Here is an 18,544-nt window from a genome sequence, read left to right on the forward strand (position 1 = left end):
CACCAAGCTGGCTGGGACAGGCTGGCCTCAGGGAGGGTCTCAGGGACAAAGACCAGAAGCTGGGCCGCTAGTAGTTGTTTAAAGGAGAGTTTAATCCAATTAAAATTTCTTGAGCACCAACAACATGTAACTCATCCTGGAGGCCAAATGAACCAAATCAGGCCTGACCCTCTTCCTGGCTCCCACCCTGAAGTGCCCCTCCAAACAGCCACTCCCCAAATCCCTCTTTTGAAGCTGCCATTTCTCTGCTAGCCAGTCTCCAATCTGCCTCTGACTGAGTTCCCCTTTCTCCTCCTACTGGACACGTTCTTCACACAGGATGATACCAAAAAGGTGTTCACATGATGGTTGGCAAAGACCAAAAAGCCCAGCCACAGCAGGCATTGGAGAGGCAGTGGAAGAACAGGAGCAGCTCACTGCAGACATGCATGTTCTCTGATAGCATTAGGATGTTCCAATCTGATGATGTAGTGCATCTCTGCCTGCCCAAATGTCCTGGAGAATCCATGGCACATGTGCCCCAGGATGTGTGTGCCAACACATTTAAAGCAGCAGCAGCTAAGCAGCAAAAAGTTATCAACAGCTCAAATGTACATCAGCAGGAAAAAGGATAAAGGTGGTTTAGGTCCATAAGTGGAATACTATACAGCAATGAAAATGATAAAACTTTTGTTACATGCAACAGAGGAACTGAATTTCACAAGCAATACTGAAAGATGTAAATCACAAAAGAATGCGCACAGCAGAACACCTTTTATTTACATGAAGCTAAAAAAATAAAAACCAAACGGTATGATAAGAAAGTGATTAAAAAAAATTTAGTAGTTCTTTTTGGTGGTATGGAGGGAAGTGTATGGGGTGGGATGGGGTGACCCTGACCACATTCTGCTTCTTGTCTTGGTAGTGGCAAATTCAGTTTTGATTTGTTATTTATTCTTTAGAATCATTCCTGTATGTTTTATGCACTATTCTGAATGTCTGACATATATCAGGAAGGATGGAAGGGAAGACCTTGAAATCTGATTAAAATTAGGTGTTTCTTTCTGTTCCTGCTGTTTGCCATTTTCACTTCAGCATTTTCCAAAATGCAGAACACCTGTATTTCCAGCCTGGTACTTAGTGAGATGGGGGATGTTTTAGGGAGTATCCAGGCAACATATTGAATAGCACTGCAGTTCAAAATGAGAGTTATTGTCTTTTTGATTTTCTCTCAACCTTTCTGAAAATGTCAAGGAGAGAATCTTGGTTCTAGAATGTCTTTGGCGGTACCCTGAGTTTGGCATCTCCCTTTTAACAAAGATGAAGTAGGCCTGAGGCTTAGAGCCCCGGCAGGCGTAGGGTGTAAGAATTTACTAGTTTTGCTCTTTTGTTTAAAATATACACTTGGCTTCTATTTATGATGAGATGGTGGTCTTCTGTATCTAGTGGTTTTAAGTTTCCTTCTCTAAATAAATTTAAGGAAAAACAGTTCACTTAAAGAAAAATATTACATAAATATTAAGTAAAAAAATGGAGTAATAATACAGGCAGTTTGTGGCTGTGGCAAACACTCATCAAGGTGATAGTGAATAGCTGGGTTTTGAGAAACACTGATTTGAAAGGAATGAACAGACTTGGGGCACGAGTCTCGCCAAGCTCTAATGCCCTCAGCTGCCAAATGGGGAGACTGACGGTCCTTACGGCACAGGCCGGTGTGGGGACTTACTCAGTGCAGGGCGGGGCAGCCGCCGCTCTGGAGGGGAAGCAGAAACCCTAAACCTTTGAAAAAGGTCCTGCTCCCTGTTAAGGTCTGTTTTACAAGCTGTTTGAAAGCCAGCGATGGCCAAGTGTTAGGCAGAGAGGCTCATCCTTGAAAGCAGGTCTTTGGAAATTCCTCATTAAGGTTCGTGCAGGCAGAGCGGTATCTGGGCCGCTGCCCCCACCAGGGAGGGCCACCCAGGAACTCTGCGTCCACAGGGGAGCAGCCGCCCCCGCCCACATGGCTCCAGGGGGCCCAGCTGCAGCCGCGGCTGGGCCCCCACTCCTGCTCAGTCGTCCTGCCCAGAGCCATGCAGGGAGGCAGGCTTCGGGGCTGACAGGTGCTCTGGGCATCAATGAATAATGTATGAAATGAAAGCCCGTGAAAGTCAAGGGCCTGTTGTGTTCAGTAATTTAACTGATTTTGTATCAGAAGAACCAGGAGGACAATTTTATTCCAGGAGCACCGTGGTCAGTTTGAAAACCTATTAAGGTGAGATAATCCGACAGAGTTTTGTTTGGTGTTGTTTTGCACTTGTTTCCATTGCTTTTCCACTACTTGGCTAACGCTTTCTAGCGCTGATGATGAACAGCTGATGAACACAACACAGTTCATGGAGCTGTTGGAGTAAAACAACTTTTTGAAGTAAAATAAATTATTTCAGGGGCTGTCCCTCTAAAGTGGCTCTCTATATAAAAACAAAAATGAAAAACCCCAAACCATAAAAACCCACAAAAAGAGACAGTTTAGGGATTACTTTAGGTAAGGTTTTAATTTGTAACCTAACTCATTATGTGCAAATTCCAACTCTTAATTCCAAGAGCGTAACGCACCCTCCGCACATCCCCAGAAACTTTTATTGTGAAAGGCATCTTCCCCCTCCTCCCATTCACCAGGGTTCACAGACTCAGCCTGCCTCCCACGCCTCCCAACTGCAGCTGACCCTGACATCTGTGATGAGACCTACGAACTCAGCTCCTCCGCAGCTCGCCCTTCCCTGGGACAGCGGCCCGGGGCCAGCCCCTCACTCGGGCCACACACAGCGAACATGGCCCCGACAGGCGCTGCTGATGCACCCGGGGCTGGTCCCCACCGAGCCTGCTATCTGAGTCTTAAGGAGATCTTAGGCAGCATTTTAACTGACTGGGTTTATCAGGTTGCTGGTCAGCAGGAATTGTACCTTAGTTTACTGGAATAATGGATGCTTTAATACATCCTTTGCTGAATGTACAAGAAGCCTTTAAACTAATTGTAGATCCATTCCTGCAAAGGAAAAATTATATATATCTTTTTTGTTTTAGTTTTGGCTTTTATTTTTATCCAGGTTATACATAAATGTAGTTTAAAGTATAAAATAGATAGATCAGGTTTGTTACACTCAAACAGAAACAGCCATTCCCTGTCTCCCTCCCTGCATTTTACCATCTTTGAGGCAACCACTTTTCACCTTCGGGCTTTTTATTTAGATATTTACCACTGTTTGTAAATCACATACTTCTTTACTTTTCAATTTTAAGCTATACCATTTATATTCTCTTCTTGGTACCTATGGTTGTGTAGTGAACCATCCCAAAACAACCTTAAGTGACATTTATTTGATCACAAACCTGAAATTCAGGCAGGATTTGAAAGGGACAGCAGTCTCTACTCTGTGTCTGGATAGGACCTGGGGGACTCTTCCAAGATGGCTCAGCCACATGGTGGGCAAACGGGCTCCTCTGCAGGGGCCTTCTGCACAGGAATGCTTGAGCCCCCCAGACAGGGCAGCTGGAGGCCAAGAGGCAGAAGCAGAGGTCGCCAGTATCTTCAGGCCTGGAAACGGCAGGGTCACTTCTGCCACATTTCCGCGTAGCAGCTGTCAGCGCCTGGCCAGACTCAAGCAGGGGGCACACAGGGTCCACTCGTATTTATTTATTTCATAGCTTAATTGCTGTATAATTGACAGATAGGAATGCACATAGGTAAGGTGTACAACTCTATGTTTTGCTGTATGTATACGCTGTGAAGTGACCACCACGATCAAGCTACTTAACACATCCATCACCTCATAGTTACCATTTCTTTGTGTGATGAGAACACGTCAGATCCACCCTCCTAGCAACTTTCAAGTGTAACACAATATTATCATTAACTGTATCACCGTGCTGAACACTAGGTCCCCAGAACTCCTCCTAAGTGAAACCGCACCCTTTGGCCAGCATCTCCTGGTTCTTCCCCTGCTGCAGCCCCAGAAACCCCACCTTACTCGTTCCCTTTATTAGTTTGGCTCTTTTAGCTCCCACATACACCCGAGAATGTGCAGGATTTGTCTTTCTCTGGCTTATTTCACTGAGCATGAAGTCCCCAGGTCCATCCATGTTATTACTGGCAGGACTTCCTTTTCTCGTGTGGCGAAATATTCCGCTGCGCACATGCACTGCCTCTCTATCCACTCACCTGCTGGTGGACACTTAGGTGGCATCCGTGCCTTGGCGATTGGGAATTGCTGTTTCTCAGTTCCCACCGACTTACCTGTGCCCTCCTAACCTCACCCTAGGGTTCTGCCTCATTCTATGAACTCCCAGCAGCACCCTCACAGGCTCTCTTGTGCCCAGGACCTCTGGCTTTTGCTTCTGCCTTTCCCCTGGCCCTTTCCTTTCCCTGTCCACTCCCCTGGGGACACTCCTCCCTGCCTGCTCGGTTGGGGGGAGCCCATCCTCCTTTGTGACTCCAGCACCTGGCCAGGTCCGCCTGGACCTCTTGGATTTGCTCCCTCTCAGACCTTCATCCCACCTGGTGTATGTGACCTGGTGCCAGCTTCCTTCCTGCCTGGTGGCCCATCGCTGCTCTGTGGTCACCGCAGCTGCAGCGGGCATCTGGTGCTGGGTCTCTGCAGCGGCTTCCCCTCCTTCTGGGACCTGCTTCCCAGCTTCTTGCTTCCAAACCACATGGGCCCCCAGGAGCTACCACTCTGTACCAGGACGCCTCTCTGAGGGGCCCGGGGGTGGGCATCTTCCTGGGGTCTCTCCTCACTAAAATTCGAGAGGGTATCAGACTCTCTCCGGGAGGGCAGGTTGCAAGGGATCGAAGCTCAGGTGTCCAGAAGGTCACTGTGGAGGAAGCAATATACACCAGGAGGAAATGAAGCAGAAACAGAAGGGAGACAAACGGCCACGGTGGTCTGAACTTTTCAGCATCACCTTGCACATCCTGCCTGCAGTTGGATGCTAGGGACCTTGACCTTCACAGCTCATGCTTATGCTAAGTACCTTCCAGCTTCAGTTCCTTGGCCCATGTGGAGCCACCGCCTCTACCATCTTCTTTCACAGCTGGGGATACACTCTCCAGCCTCTGAACATTACTAGAATCTCATCACAGAATCCTTGAGAAAGACAGAGCTCTGTGCTCTGGCCTTTGACCTGGGTGGGTATGCAGGTGTTCTGGGCCAGCTGAAGGAATGGACAAGTCTTCCTTTTTAATGAGGTTTTGTGTCTCATTACCCCCTTTTGTCAACAGTTGGCCACAGAAGAGGCTGTCCCCCTCATTGGACCCAGGGGCATGAGTCCTGCCAACACCCTGCACATGTGGACAAAGATGTTTGCTGAACAAATGGATGAAGGTGGAGGATTCAGCTGTCAGCAGCTGGGGAGAGTGCTGGGCCCTTTGCTTTGAGCCCACAAGCAGTGGGATGTGGTGGGCAGGTGCCTGAGCCCTGCTGTTGGCTGGGCACCATCTTGCTGTGTCCCCTTGGCCAGAGACCTGCCCCCTTCCTGGGTGCAGTTTCCACTCCTGCCCTATGGGCGGGGGCTGCTTGGGCATCCGTGCCCCTGGGCTGCATCAGGCGAGACCTTCTTTGCGGATGGAGCTGGCTCTCCTCACCGGGGACTGGGGGTCTGGGGTGGAGAGGAGGGCTGTCCCACTGGGGTCCATGCTGCCCTGCTTGACCCTCAGCTCCCACCCTCTGCGGGAGGCCTTGGGGACAGACCGGGGCTGCTCCTCCCTGGGTGGGGCAGCTGAGGGGACGGGGACAGGGCTGAGATGTCTCAGCCCGGAGCTGCAGGCCACCTAGGCTGGGAAGCACCTGGTAACCTCATCCAAATACCAGACCTCCAGACTCATCTGTCACCCTTCCAGATGCTTGATTCCAGGAGCAGAGACAGGTGGTGGCCTCTGGGACAGCTTAGGGGTGGCAGGATGGACAGAGGGAAGGCTGAGGGGCTGGCTGAGGAGCCGAGGGCAGGTTTGATGACGTGCCGTTCGGCCCCCTCTGGCACCCAGCCCAGCAGTGGGAGGACAAGGAGCCAAGCTGCCCAGCTGCCCAGCCCAGGCACTGTGTGGCCCTCCTACGAGGGACTGAAGTTTTCTTTGAAGAAAATTCACTGTAGCCAGATCAGACGAGCTTGCTAATGCCGACATCCCAGCAACGGAGCCAGGGGGACTGGGCCTTGTCCCGTGGTTTCCGGCAACCCCTCGGGAAGCCAGCCTGTGTCTCCCGCGTTTGGTCCGGAAGGAAAGCAGGCAGAAAATCAGGCCACCTGGGGAGAGAGGGCCACCCAGTGGCCCTCTCTCTCCCTGTGTTGCCAAGGCTGGGGCTACCAGTTGCCCGGTTTCCCCGCCCTGGCTGAAGAGGCCAGCCTGAGGCCTTCCTCCCCTCCGCAGGCCAGGCCTCTCTGTCCCCATGCCTGCCTGGCGCTCCTGGATACAGGACTGGCACTGGAGGTGCTGAGGCACCGGCTTGAACCAAGGTGTGGGGCCAGGGCCACCTGGAGCTCGGCCCTAGGGACTTGGGGGGTCGCAGGCCCCGTGCCTCCTCCTCAGGCTGTGCGGGGCCTGCAGGCAGAGAGGAAGTGGTGGGGGTGGGACGGCCACCCCCACAGGCAGCAGGGTGATGGGTGAGCCTGCCGTCTTGCATACTAATTACACTTCTAATCAGCCAGAATGAGGCGCTGACATCAATCTGCCAGGCAGCCAACTCTGCGAATCATACTGGGACGATGTTAAGGCTGAGGGGGCGACCCCAGCCAGCTGTGAGGGGCGGGGCTTGAGCCGGGCCCCTGTCCTGAGCTCTGAGCACCCTGCTGCCCTGGCCTCCCAGTGGTGCCCCACACACCAGATGGCACTTCACACTCGATTTTATTCCATGACACTGATTTGCTGAAAACCCCCGGTTTCCTGGGCTTTAAATGGGCAGGGAAAGCAGTGGACGGTCTGGCAGAGGGCGGCCGGCCGGCCAGGAGGACTGGGTCCTGCTCTGCTCAGATAAGCACTGGCCGGGCATCAGCCCCACCCTCTCCCCTCCAGTTCACTTAAAAACTGAATTGCAAAAATAAAATAGAATGAAAAAAATAAAAACAAAACCCTGAGTTGTTAAAAAACAAATTAAAAATCCCCTTTGGTGTCAAAGGTCCCATTCCTAAAAGCCGGCAGGTGGGGCAGGGGCATGGGCGGCGGGATGGAGGTCAGTCCTCTTGCTCGCTGTCGTTGTCACACTCCTCGTACTGTGGGCCCAGGAGACCCTCAGTGCCTGGCCGCTTCAAGATGGCACTGTACTTGAGGGCCGTGGCCTCCGCCTGCAGCACCACCTCCACCAGGCTGAAGATGCTGACCACCTGTGGCACGGCAGAGCCCACATGGTGGGCAAGTTTTGAGGGTGGGCCCAGGGGGACAGGAGCGATGGGCTGCAGACAGGAGGGACGGACTGCCCACCCTGGGACCACATGCTGTGCCCCTCCAGGCCCCCATGCACCCATCTGTAGGATGAGCCCACTCAGGTGCTGAGGACACGGGGAGAGGTCAAAGAGCCAGAGCCCGGTGCGCGCGAAACCTGGTGCGTGGTGAGCGCTCAGGGTCAGGGAAGGACCCTGGGCTCGGGCCATCTGCAGAGCTGCAGGTGAAAACCCTTTTAGAGAGAATTTCTTGGGGTAGGAGGTCCATAGCTTTTATCATTCTCAAAAGGACCCCAAAAGTTAAGAACCTTGATTTCGAGGGATAGGCGGAGCCCCCCACCTCTCCCCACAGTGGGTGCCCCAAGGGAGGAAGGTGGTACCGGAAAGCCGCGGCCCAAAGGAGGCGGTGTGGGTGAGCCATTGCTGGCCTTGGCATGTAGAGACTGGACTCCCACCAGGCAGCCCAAGTGCGGGGGTCGGGGGCCGGAGGGGACGCGCAGGGTGGCAGGGGGAGAGCCCACCCGGAGCTGGGGGGTGGGCCGGGGCACAGCGCTGGTCTGGAGAAGCGGCCCTACCCCCCGGCTCTGACCTGCCGCACCGGCTCCTGCTCCAGGTCTTCAGGTTCCCAGACGAGCGTGAGCTCCGGCTTCTTGCCCACCTTCTGGAAGTGGTGGGACCGCAGGGGCAGTGCCTGCGGGCGCACACACCGCGACTCAGGCCTCAGCACAGCTGCCCAACCTCTGACCTTTCCGCCGCTGCGTGGGGGCAGCTTCGGCCGACCTCTGACTGGGCTGAGGACCCTCCCTGCCCTGGCCCCCAGCAGCTGGCTGCTCGGCCACTGAGCGGGGACTGCCCCGCCCTCCTCCTGCCCCTGGCCAGCTGCGGAGACGCCCTCTCAGGGCATCTTTGGCTGAGGCCTCAGCTGAGGGTGACCAGGTACACAGGGACAGGGGCTGGGAGGGCCAGCGGCCCCGCGTTTCGCGGAGGAGGGGGGGTCTGCCCAGGCTCCTCCGGGTGGGCCCACGTGGGGCCGAGGGCGCCGGCATCTGAGGCTGGGGAGCGGCTGCCCCCTGCTGGCGCAGGTCTGTTAGCACAGACTGAGGGCGGGGCTGTCTGCAGAGACGGCTTAGATGGGAACTTCCTCCTTCAAGACGAAGGGCCTGCCCGAGTCCCCCTGGACTCCATTCTGTCTCTTCTGCTTTCCTTCTTTTTATTAATGCCATGTTTAGTCCACACTGTGTGCTGGGTTCTGCATGCCCCAAAGTGCTTTGGATGTTGGGAAATTCAAAGCCAGGGCCAGGGGCCACGTGGTGGTCTGCTAACCACAGGGTCAGCTGGAACAGGTCCCTCAGGCACCATGCACCCTTGGAAAGAACCTTCAATGAACAGCCACTTGGGGCAGGACCCAGGGCAAGGGCTGGCCTCCTCCTCCTCTTCAGGGGACACAGCTTCCAGAGTGGCCACGGACCATTGTCTCTGGTCTTTCCTTCCCTTACATCCCTAACACAAACACCTCCCAAGCCTGCGTGCTCGGCTGGGTCTTTGGGGAAAAGGCCCAAGTCCAACTCTTGGCCTGGATGCCTCATTCCAGGCAGGTACCACTGGGTGTCTTGGCATGGCACTGGGTCAGGGAGGGGAGCAAGGCGAGGGCCTTGGCCTCTGTCGCCACGTGCCCAGCACAGCTCGGAGCCAAGTGCTGGGTGTGGTGTCACCACCACAGCCTGTGTTCTCCGCGGTGGATGGGACAAGGCCTCTGCTCCCACCCTCCAGGCTTGTGTGTCTACCAAGGGTTGTCCCTAGGCCAGGACCAGATGCTAGGGACGTACAGAGGAGGCCCCAGCGGGGGAAGCAGGGGCAGGCAGGTGAAACAGCTGGGTGTGCCTGAGAGAGGAGGGAAGGCCCTCCACTGCAGCCTCGAAGCTTCTGGGCATTCATGTCATGGCAGATGAGCTTCTGCACCCACAGCTGCACTCTGCCTGGCCAGAAGGGCCCTGACCTCGGCCTGGGTGGCCCCCACACTCACGTTACAGTAGATGCGCTTCTGCACCCCATAGCGTAGCACCAGAACATCGAAGGCTTGGTTCAGGACACCCAGCACCATGGCTTCTGACTCCAGGGGGCCACTCTCCTGCGGGACAGAGCACCAGCCAAGGCTTGGCCATGGGCTGTGGCATCGCCCAGGGCCCCCCCAGATGTGGAAGCCCTTGCATTCCTTGAGGGCTCCTTGTAAGCAGGTGCCCAGGAGGGGAGGTGGGGCAGGGGCGGGGAGAGCGGGCGCCAGGCTGGTGGTCTCACCTTGACCAGGACGGCAAAGAAGAGGCCTGTACTGAGCTCCTGCACGCGTTTGGATGCCATGCGGCGGTCGTTGCAGTGTTCAGCCAGCTTTTGCAGGGCATCGGGCTCCAGGTCTGGCAGTTCCCTGTAGCCTAGGAGGAGGGTGGTTGGAGGCTTCTGACAGAGTGCTGTGTGTGTGCCGGCTGCAGCAGGTGATGGGCGGCACGGTGTGCCCGGCCCAGGCAGGCGGGGGCCTGGGAGGCCCATGCAGACCAGAGGCCTCCCTGATGCCCAGCTCCAGAGGGCTGGCCATAGCTGGGCCCTTGAGATTGGCCTTGCATAGGGCTTCACATGAGCCCTGTTATAGCTTCTCTTAGCACATGCTCACAGGAGGCAGAGTTTCCAGGCCCAGGCTGGCACCCCTTGGGGCCTCCGCAGCCACAACAGTATGGCCTCTGGCCACTGGGCACCCACTCTGGGCACTCACATTACATAACCAGGCACAGGCCTGCACTGCCCCCCGTGTCACGCCCCTTACCAAGCGCAGCGCCCAGAAGCCGGTGCACTATGACGTCGGCAAAGCGGCGGATGGGTGAGGTGAAGTGTGTGTAGAGTGGCACGTTGAGGGCATAGTGCCGGAACTGCGCCTGGTCCTGCAGCACCCCCGAGCAGAAGTACAACGCCATCTGGGGGTGGGGTGAGTCTTAGAGCCTAGCCAGGCTGGTCAGGTTTGATCTGCCAGGCTGTGTGACACTTGGGCAGTCTTGGCGAGGACTGACCCACCAGGCCACAGGCAGCTGAGCAGAGCCCTGCAGGCCCGAGGAGGCCAGGGGCCATGCCATGTAAGGGGACACAAGAGGGTGGCATGAGGCTGGGTGGAGCCACATGGTGCCCACGCCTCTCTCCTGATGAAGGCCTTGCCCTGGGCTGCCCAGATGCTCTTGTGGTAGCAGCACTGAAGACAGGCCAGAGAGCCCTGCAAGGGGTCCAGCCGCCTCCTCTGAGGACAGGGGGATGCTGGGAGCCCTCATGATGCTGGATGGCCTCCCTCAGAGCCCTGCGGGGCCAGCCACCTGAGCCCTTGCGGAGGGGCTGTCTATGTGCTGAAGTCTGAGGGCAGCCAGGAGGGAGCTCATCCCCCCCCAAGGCCTGCCACTGCTGAGTTTAAGGGGGCTGCTAGTGCCAGGAACACGGGGAAGAAATTTGCTGTTCTGCCCTTCCCCAGCAGGGCTGGGTGGCTGACCTGGGAAAGGGGAGGGGGTGAGGCGGCCTGTGGCCACGCTGGGCCAGGGGCTGCAGGTGCTGCCCTGCGGAGGCAGAGGTAGGGGCTGAGGAAGCCGCGGACTCTGCGAGGCCGCCAAGGCCAGCACCACTACGTGGCCGGAACAGGAGGCAGCAGAGAAGGTGTATCACCCACGAGAGCAAAAAGGGCAGTGGGCGCCTGGCTCTTCCTCTCTGGCCACGATCCCTGACCTACTGAAAGCCATACCCGCACCCTGGCACCTCTGTGTCAGGCCAGTCAAGGGGAGAAGTCTGCCGGTCTGCCAGCCTTAGCCTTTCTTGTCCCTGACAACCTGTCCTGGGGCCAAGACCCAGAGGTCTGAGTTCACAAGGCCCTTCTGCGGGACAGGAGTTACGACAGAGGCAAAGAGATGCTAGGCCTCTCTAGGGTCCAGCAGACGGCCCCACACTGGGGTGGTCATGCTGTCCTGGGGGCCTCAGGGGCCACAGTCCCTGGAGCTGCTTGCCCTGGAGTCCCCAAGCTGTCCAGGGTGGCCATCAAGGGTGCTGAGGCTGTCCAGGAGCAAGTGACAAGCTTCTTCACTGAGGGCCAGAGTCACTAATGCGTCCCCTGCTCGGCCCCCTGCTGCTTGCTCACACTCTTACACCCTCACGCCCTCCTGTGCACTTGGCCAAAGGGACAGCCGGCTCTAGTCACTCTGTGTAGGTCAGCCCTGGAGTCCAGGGCGCAGCTGGTGGTGACCTGCTCGGCTCCCCACGTCTGCTTCCCTCCCAGCGCCTGCTGGGCCCTGGGTTATACCCAGGGCAAGTCTCTGGGGGAGGTGGGGGCAGCCTCCATGCCCAGCCGTGTTTGGGCTTTGTTCTCAGCAGTGGCCCCACTCCCCAGATGAGCTGCCCAGAGGGCCGGGCTCCCTTCCTGCCTGGCGAAGGCATCTCTGGGCAAGATGGGGTGGGTGGGGTCCGTGGCTTCCGCACAGTGGCCAGCCATCCGTGGCATAGCCCCGGTGTCCTGTTTCAGCAGCTTGCTTGGGACTTCTGTGCTCACTGCTGCCTCCCCTGCCTGGTCCCGTCCCTGCCCCAGTTCCCAGAGCTGGGAGAACAGGGCAGCACAGACGCCCCAGTCACCCCTGCCAGCAGGTCCCCAGGCAGAGGCCGGCCTCTGAGGTCACCGGCAGGCAAGGCCAGTTGTCTTTCACAGGCTCTGGGTGACTCAGGAGAAGGCTCCTTTTCTTGAAGCTTCAGGGCTGGTTTGACCTCAGAAGTAGATGACATCTGGAGGCTGGGAGGCAGGGGCCGGGGCCCTGACGGTCCTGCTAGGCACGGTTGGGGGGCAGCTCTTGGGACCCAGGGGCTGCTGTGTCTTGGGTCAACTGGATGGCAGAGTGGGGTCGAGCTGGCAGCCGCTGGCACCCCTGCGCCCCACCATGGGGTGCTTTCAGGTGCTTAGTGGGGGGCAGACACTTGTGACTGGGGGCAGGATAGAGGCAGCCAGGCCCAAATGGGCGCTAATGGCTCCTTTGTGGCAGAGCTATGGGGTGTCAGAAAATAAATCAGCTGCGGCAGGGTGAGGGGATCTGGTTCTTGTGAACAGGTTGGATTTGCAGGGTGACAGAGCCCCCAGAAATGGTCTGTCACCTGGCTGGGCTGGCGGCAGACCGACCCCGTTAGCATCCAGCTCCTGCTGACCTGACGGTCCGCCGGGCTGGTTCCCTCCCAAGAGGCTCAGGCCTCAAAGGGCCGGGGCAGGCTGCGGGAGCGCCCATCCTCTACCTCCCGGGCTGGGAGACGGACATCGTGCCTGCGGACAGGCCCATAGCCTGACTCCTCTTCTGGCTGGTGAGAGGAAGACTTCTCTGCCTGGGGTCCGCAGGCCACACTGGGGGCTGATGAGCACTCCCCTGGGCGGGCAGCCACGGGAGATAGTCCGCTCCAAGGTCCCCTGGCCCCGAGTTGCTGAGCAGCCTCCACTCCCTTCCCCGAGCTGGTCTGGTCTGTGGGGACGGTGCACTGAAGGCTTGGTGCATGCCCTGTGGCGGCTCCCTGCTGTCTGCCGGGAAACTGAGCCCTAGAGGCCGTGGAGGGGGTGGGGAGCTCAAAGTGGCCCTCTGATGGGCCCTTGCAAGCTGTTCTCTAGCAGGGGAGGCAGGCGTCTGCATGGGGGGCAGATCAGGCTCCAGAGCCTGGGACCCCCCCATCCTAGGTATTTGCCAGGGGTACCCTGCCCCCTCCCTGGTCATCTGGCTGTGCGGAGGGCATGGGTGCTCCTGAGAGAAGGCTGGGGAGGGGGCCAGAGCTCTCCTTACCTGCATGGGCCGGGAGCACATGTTGGTGAGTACCTCCTTCCGGGCCAGTGAGTACTTGTCATCTCCAAATGTTTTGGTCAGACTTTTCTAGAAGCAATCCCATGTGATACGCAGTCAGGCTTGCGGAGAGGCTCTGGGGTCCCTGCCACCCACTGACCATGTGAGACCTGGCCCGGGGAAGGGTCAGCTGAAGGGCCCAGCCCTGCTCAGATGGCCACGGGTGGGGTGCGGGGGCCCCAGCCTGTGCTCCGAATATGCCTGCCTTGAGCGTCGCGTCTTCTTTGTCTAGCTGGCTGGCTAGGACAGACTGGCTCTCAGCTGTCTGACCCCTTCCCTAGTCCAGACTTGAGGCACAGATGGGAACGGTCTCCTTCTGTGGTCAGAGCTGAAGCATGGGTGCCTGAGCCTTATGAGGGTCAGTGCCAGGCAGGCAGCACCTGACACCACCTGCCACAAAACACATTCCCTGGCCGCTGGGTCCCTGCCCCTCGGCTGAACCCCGAGTGGCTTCCCTCGGCCTGGTCTAGTGGAGTGCGCAGTCAGGGCCTCTTTGAAGGCCTTCTTTCCAGGGCCTCCCTCCCTTGCAGGGAGAACCTGCTGGAACACAGTGGCAGCCACACCCCACCTTCCAGGCCCGCCTCCTCCTCCTCAAGCAGGGCTTCTCCCTGGGCCCCAGGCCCCCGGCACTCACATTGAGGGCCCCAGCGGAGCTGAAGTCCATGGGCAGCCCCATCTGGTCACAGAATTCCACCAGGTCGCTTAGCATCTTGGTCTGGGGTGGGGGGTGCCGGCGCAGCAGGGCTCGCGCGGGGAAGGCACGGTGGATCTTGTGGGCCACTGCCATGTTGGCCAAGAGCATGAACTCCTCCACTAGCCTGCGGGGGAAGAAGCTCCGGGTCAGGGCTCCAGGCCGGCTGGTGCTCTCGCCCCTTCAGTCTCAGCCTAAAAGTGCCCCCCTGCCATCCAAACTGCTTTGTTCTTCCCAGCTGCTTTCTCTCGCATGCCCCTCACTCTCTGCTGTTCCTCCCTTCTGATGGAGTAGTTTGTGTGCTGTCCCCCCATAGATGGGGCTCTGAGAGGGCAAGGACACTGGCCAGGCCAGCAGAAGGTGCTTGACGGAGGTCTCTGCTGAATGACCAGCACCCAGAACGCTCAGCCGTAAGGAGACAACGTGCCTGGGCCCGCCATGAGAGCCCAGGGAGCTCCCCGGGGGTGTGCCGAAGGAAGTGAGCAGACCCAGGGCCCCCTGCTCCCAGGAGTGTGGGCCCCCTTTCCCCTCGCCCTGGGGGAGATGAGGGTTTCTGAAGATGATCAGGGGAGTCACAGACAGCAAGAAGGGAATCACAAATTCTGAGACAACGCAAACATGTTGGTGCTGTGCTCCAACCCCAGAGTCAACCTCTTAGGAGTTAACACTCTAGCTTTGCTTCATTTGAGTGTTAGAATCAACAATAAGCAGGAACACATTACAGCTCCAAATGAAAACACCAGGGCACCCCAAGGACAGAGTGGGGGCGGTTATGGGCAGGGCAGGGACTGGTGGGTGATGGAGGAGGTGCACCCAAATGGAGGAACCCAGTGAAATGGGAAACTGGATCATAGAGGCCTGAGGCCAGCACACCCCCAACCTCCAAATCTGGAGTGGGAGGCCCATGTGCTGTGCTCCCTACTTGAGCCCTGTGGAAGGATAAGTGTAAGTGGATCAAAAGTGTGCGCCGGAGCTGAAGCCTCTTGGAAGGGGGCTTAGGCACTTCCTGAGCCATCATGGCTAGGGGACCTCGTGTGGGGAAAGCCCTGCCCAGTTTAGGGGAGACTCCTCTGCCTTTAATCTGAACCTCCAGGCTGCATGTCAAGTCTGTGCTTCTCCCACAGAGGAGAGAGGTCAGGGAGGGAGCTCTGGCTGACCTGGCAGCAGCCAGAGGCCTGAGAAAAACTTCCGCTCCCTGGAGGTGTGGGTACTGCTGCAGGGTTGGCCTCCTCGCCTCACCAAGCTCTTGGAAAGAAAAGCAGTGAGTGACAGGGAGAGAGGGCGTGACTGTGCAGAGCCCCCTTCCCCTCTGACTGGCCTGCCTGGGCAGAAGTGTGGCTTGGTCCGCAAGCTGTGGAGGGCACACCTTTCTCTCCTAGAGCCCTCTCTACACGGAAGAACAGCTGTGGAAATGTCGTGCTGGAAGTGTGGAAAGGTACCACCAGATGGGCCCGGGCCAGGCCTGGGCCTGGGAAGGAGGCCGCACCAAGTCCTGCTCTGCTAGTCCCGAGTCTGCAGGGCCAGCTTTGGATGGGCCCACTGTGGGCCAAGGGTACAGCTTGGGCATAAGACTGAGCGCGTCAGGCCTCCGCTGGTCCTTGTACCATGCAGGAAACCCCGTGTGAGGGATGAGGAGTTTCTTTATTCCCCCCGACTTAGAGCAATGGCCATTCTGCCTCCCACCCACAGTCCGTCTTTGTGCACATGTCACTTCCTGCTGAAAAGCCTTGAGTTCAAACACCTGAACCCAACCCGCACGTCTCCTACGAGCCAGCCTGAGTTCTGGCTCTACCATGCCCTTGCTGCAGGACCCTGAACAAGGCCAGACCTCTTCTGAGCTTCCTTTTCTCAAATGCAGAACATGGGTAACAGCACCTGCTTCATTGGGTGGCTGTGAAAACCGATGGGAATGATACACATCTTAAGGGCAGACCCTGTGCCTGGCATGGCATTGGCCTCAACACACGGGCGGTGCTTTCCTCTTTCCTTACCTTCCGTGCCAAAGAGCTGCCCCGGGGTCTTCCCAAGGTGCCCTGTGATTTTCATAACCGCCATTCATTCCCCTTTCTTGCCTTTCCCCACCCTTCCTGTAGGCCCTTTCCATGCCTCCGGGTACTTACTGCTCAGCCAGCCACTCGGCAAGAGGGGCCAGGCTGCTCCACGGTCACCCGCCAAAGTCTAGCACCTTTTGGCACTTTGTAGCTGGTTCTCATATTTACATCTTGTCAACCCAGGAGGAGTCTCCGTTCCTGCCTGACATATGTCTGGGTTGATATACTGTCTGCTTTTGGTCAGACACTAAAGGCTTTTTATCACCTAAATGTTCCAGATGCATACACTCATTTATTAGTTCATTCAACAAACATAACTGTGTGCCAGGCACTTCTACACGTGTCTTCTCAAGTATCTGGGAATCCTTGAGAGCAGGGGCTACACAGTCCACGGGAGCCTTGCAGTCTCCAGCCCAACCACAGGCCCGGTGAGGACGAACACCATAACCTTGGGGCTGACCCTGGGTTGCATTTTGCCATGGTGGCCAGCAGGGGGCAGCATGGCTCCACGGCAGGGTTGTGGTCAGGCTGCAGGCTAGGGATTGCTGTGCAGGGCAAAGTAGCCGGGCTGCGCTGGACCGGCTCCAGTATGTTCCCCGAACCCCCACTCTCACCTCGGGTCAAAGGCACTGGATGCTGGGGTCCGTCAGTCCCCAGGGAGGGCCGTGCTCCTGTGCCCAGTTTGCTGCAAGGCTCTCCACGGGGCCTCTCATGGTCTCAGGTGAGAACAGGAGGGAAGGGACGGGGAGGGTGGGGCCAAAGCCCAGGGCCCCAGGCAGTGTGAACAGAACCCAGTTAAGGTACTACTCCAGTGACCCCACTGCTTGTCCTCCCTGACCCCCACTGCAGTCCCACAGGTCACCTGAGGTGACAGACAAACAAGTGTGCTCCTGTTAACTCTGAGAAAAAAGTCTCGCAAAGCTTTGGACACAGGCTGACCTTGACAGGTCCCCTGGTGCCCCTGGAGGATTCCACTCTCTTCTGAGTGTTTCAGCCCCATCCTCACGACAGAGGGGCAGGAGTTACGAGGGCAGCCTGTGGAACCCTCTCTGAGACAGTTCGCTGATGCCAAGCATTCACCCCAGAAAAACATCAGTGTTACTGAGCTGGGAGGTGGTGCAGCAATAAGCCCAGATTCCCTGGGTGCTGCCATGGCTCATTAGTGCTCTAGGCTGGCTGCAGGGACCAATTCCCCACAACCTGTCCTTAAAATCCTTCTTCTACCAGCAGGTGGGAGCGGGAGGGGTAGAGAGAACACACAAACGGGTGAGCATGAGAAGGCAGAAGCAGCCGTGCGGGTGGAGCTGTGCTGGGGTTCGGAGCGTGCGGGCGCACAGGGGCAGGGAGGCCGAGGAGAAGCTAGGCGGCCAGTGGCCAGCTACTGAGCCCTGGATTCACTGCCCAAAATGCGGCCAGGCACCCCCAGGAGGGAGAGCTGGGCTGGCCAGTACTGGGGGTGGGGTTCGGGGTCACTGCCCTGATGTGGGGCCAACATAGGTCCCCCCTCTCACCCAGCTCAACAGGTCCCTGCCACAGGTCAGTTCCAAGGACAGGCAGCAGGGGGCCCCCAGCATCTTCCTTCCGCGGGACCTGGGACGTGGCAGGACCCACTCAGACTCCAGCAACTTGTGGGCAGGCAAGAGCCTTAGTTTATGCACTGCAGTCCTGCAACCCAAGGTCCAGGGGTCCCTGCGCTCCCAGTCAGTGTTCTTCCCCTTAATCAAAGGCAGCTCTCAGGCTGAGGGCTTTACTCAGTCGGGGGGAGAAAGGCAGGGAGATGAGGAGAGCAGCTCCAAGAGCCGGCCCCGGCAGCAAGCACCCCTTCACTCTTAGCTCCTTCCCCTTTCGGGGGTCGGAGCTGTGGGCACAGGCCTGGCAGCCACACTTCAGACGATGCCCTGCGCTATCCTAGGTGGTTAGGATGCACCCCTGAGAGCAAGCACCATGTGCTCAGGCCTGGGAACCCTGGCCGCAGCCCTTGCTCCTGGACTTGGGACCTGCCCACTCACAGCCCACCTCCACTCCCACGGCAGGAGGTGCAGGCCTGCCAGGGGGTGGGCAGCGGGAACTCAGCGACTGCCCGGCAATCTCTAAACAGGGGCTCAGGAATGGACACCACAGATGGAGATGGAGACAGGGCCATGGTCCCAGTCCTGGCATCTGCGGAGCAGATGGAGCCTGGTGCCACCGGGGGGCCATGACTCCCGAGGGCTGGAGTGGGCTGTGCTGGGGCAGGCAGCCGTAAGGCCAGCTGTGGGCAAGGCCAGCAGGTAAACCGGTCAGCAGGCATTTGCAGCATCCCACCTGCCTGTGTTCTGGGCCTCTAGGAGCCGGAGGGGAAGGCAGAAGGGGCTTCTCATCCCAGGGAGGACGTGAGCAGGCCTAGAGGGGTCAGAGCCCCTCCCTGCTGTGGCAGACAGCAGGGAAAGGCCACAGGTCACCTACATACAAGTATGCACACCTCTCACACAACAAAGATGACTTTGGTCTAGAACAGTTTCCCAGCCTGTGTTAATGTTATTTAAAGGAGAAAGGCTGAACAC

The 18,544-nt window shown here is 57.8% G+C and overlaps 1 protein-coding gene across 5 annotated transcripts in view; it reads right to left on the reverse strand.

Annotated features, from left to right (window-relative positions):
* Positions 1-71: 71 nt before the first annotated feature.
* Positions 72-18,544, reverse strand: part of DIS3L2 (DIS3 like 3'-5' exoribonuclease 2) — a 369,779-nt gene continuing 351,306 nt past the window's right edge. For 3 of the 5 annotated variants that reach the window (XM_073217986.1, XM_073217987.1, XM_073217988.1), the window contains 7 exons: positions 13,894-14,077; positions 13,203-13,289; positions 10,196-10,343; positions 9,679-9,809; positions 9,407-9,511; positions 7,973-8,074; positions 72-7,326 (listed from right to left, as the gene is read on the reverse strand). In XM_073217986.1, coding sequence (XP_073074087.1) covers positions 7,177-7,326; positions 7,973-8,074; positions 9,407-9,511; positions 9,679-9,809; positions 10,196-10,343; positions 13,203-13,289; positions 13,894-14,077 — 907 coding nt within the window. In that variant the 3' untranslated portion in view covers positions 72-7,176. Of the gene's footprint in view, positions 7,327-7,972; positions 8,075-9,406; positions 9,512-9,678; positions 9,810-10,195; positions 10,344-13,202; positions 13,290-13,893; positions 14,078-18,544 lie in introns of those variants that run through there. The other 2 variants (XR_012123461.1, XR_012123462.1) reach the window with 2 other exon arrangements.

The sequence above is a fragment of the Manis javanica genome, chromosome 12, assembly GCF_040802235.1.
Source record: "Manis javanica isolate MJ-LG chromosome 12, MJ_LKY, whole genome shotgun sequence".
Taxonomy (NCBI): Eukaryota; Metazoa; Chordata; class Mammalia; order Pholidota; family Manidae; genus Manis; species Manis javanica.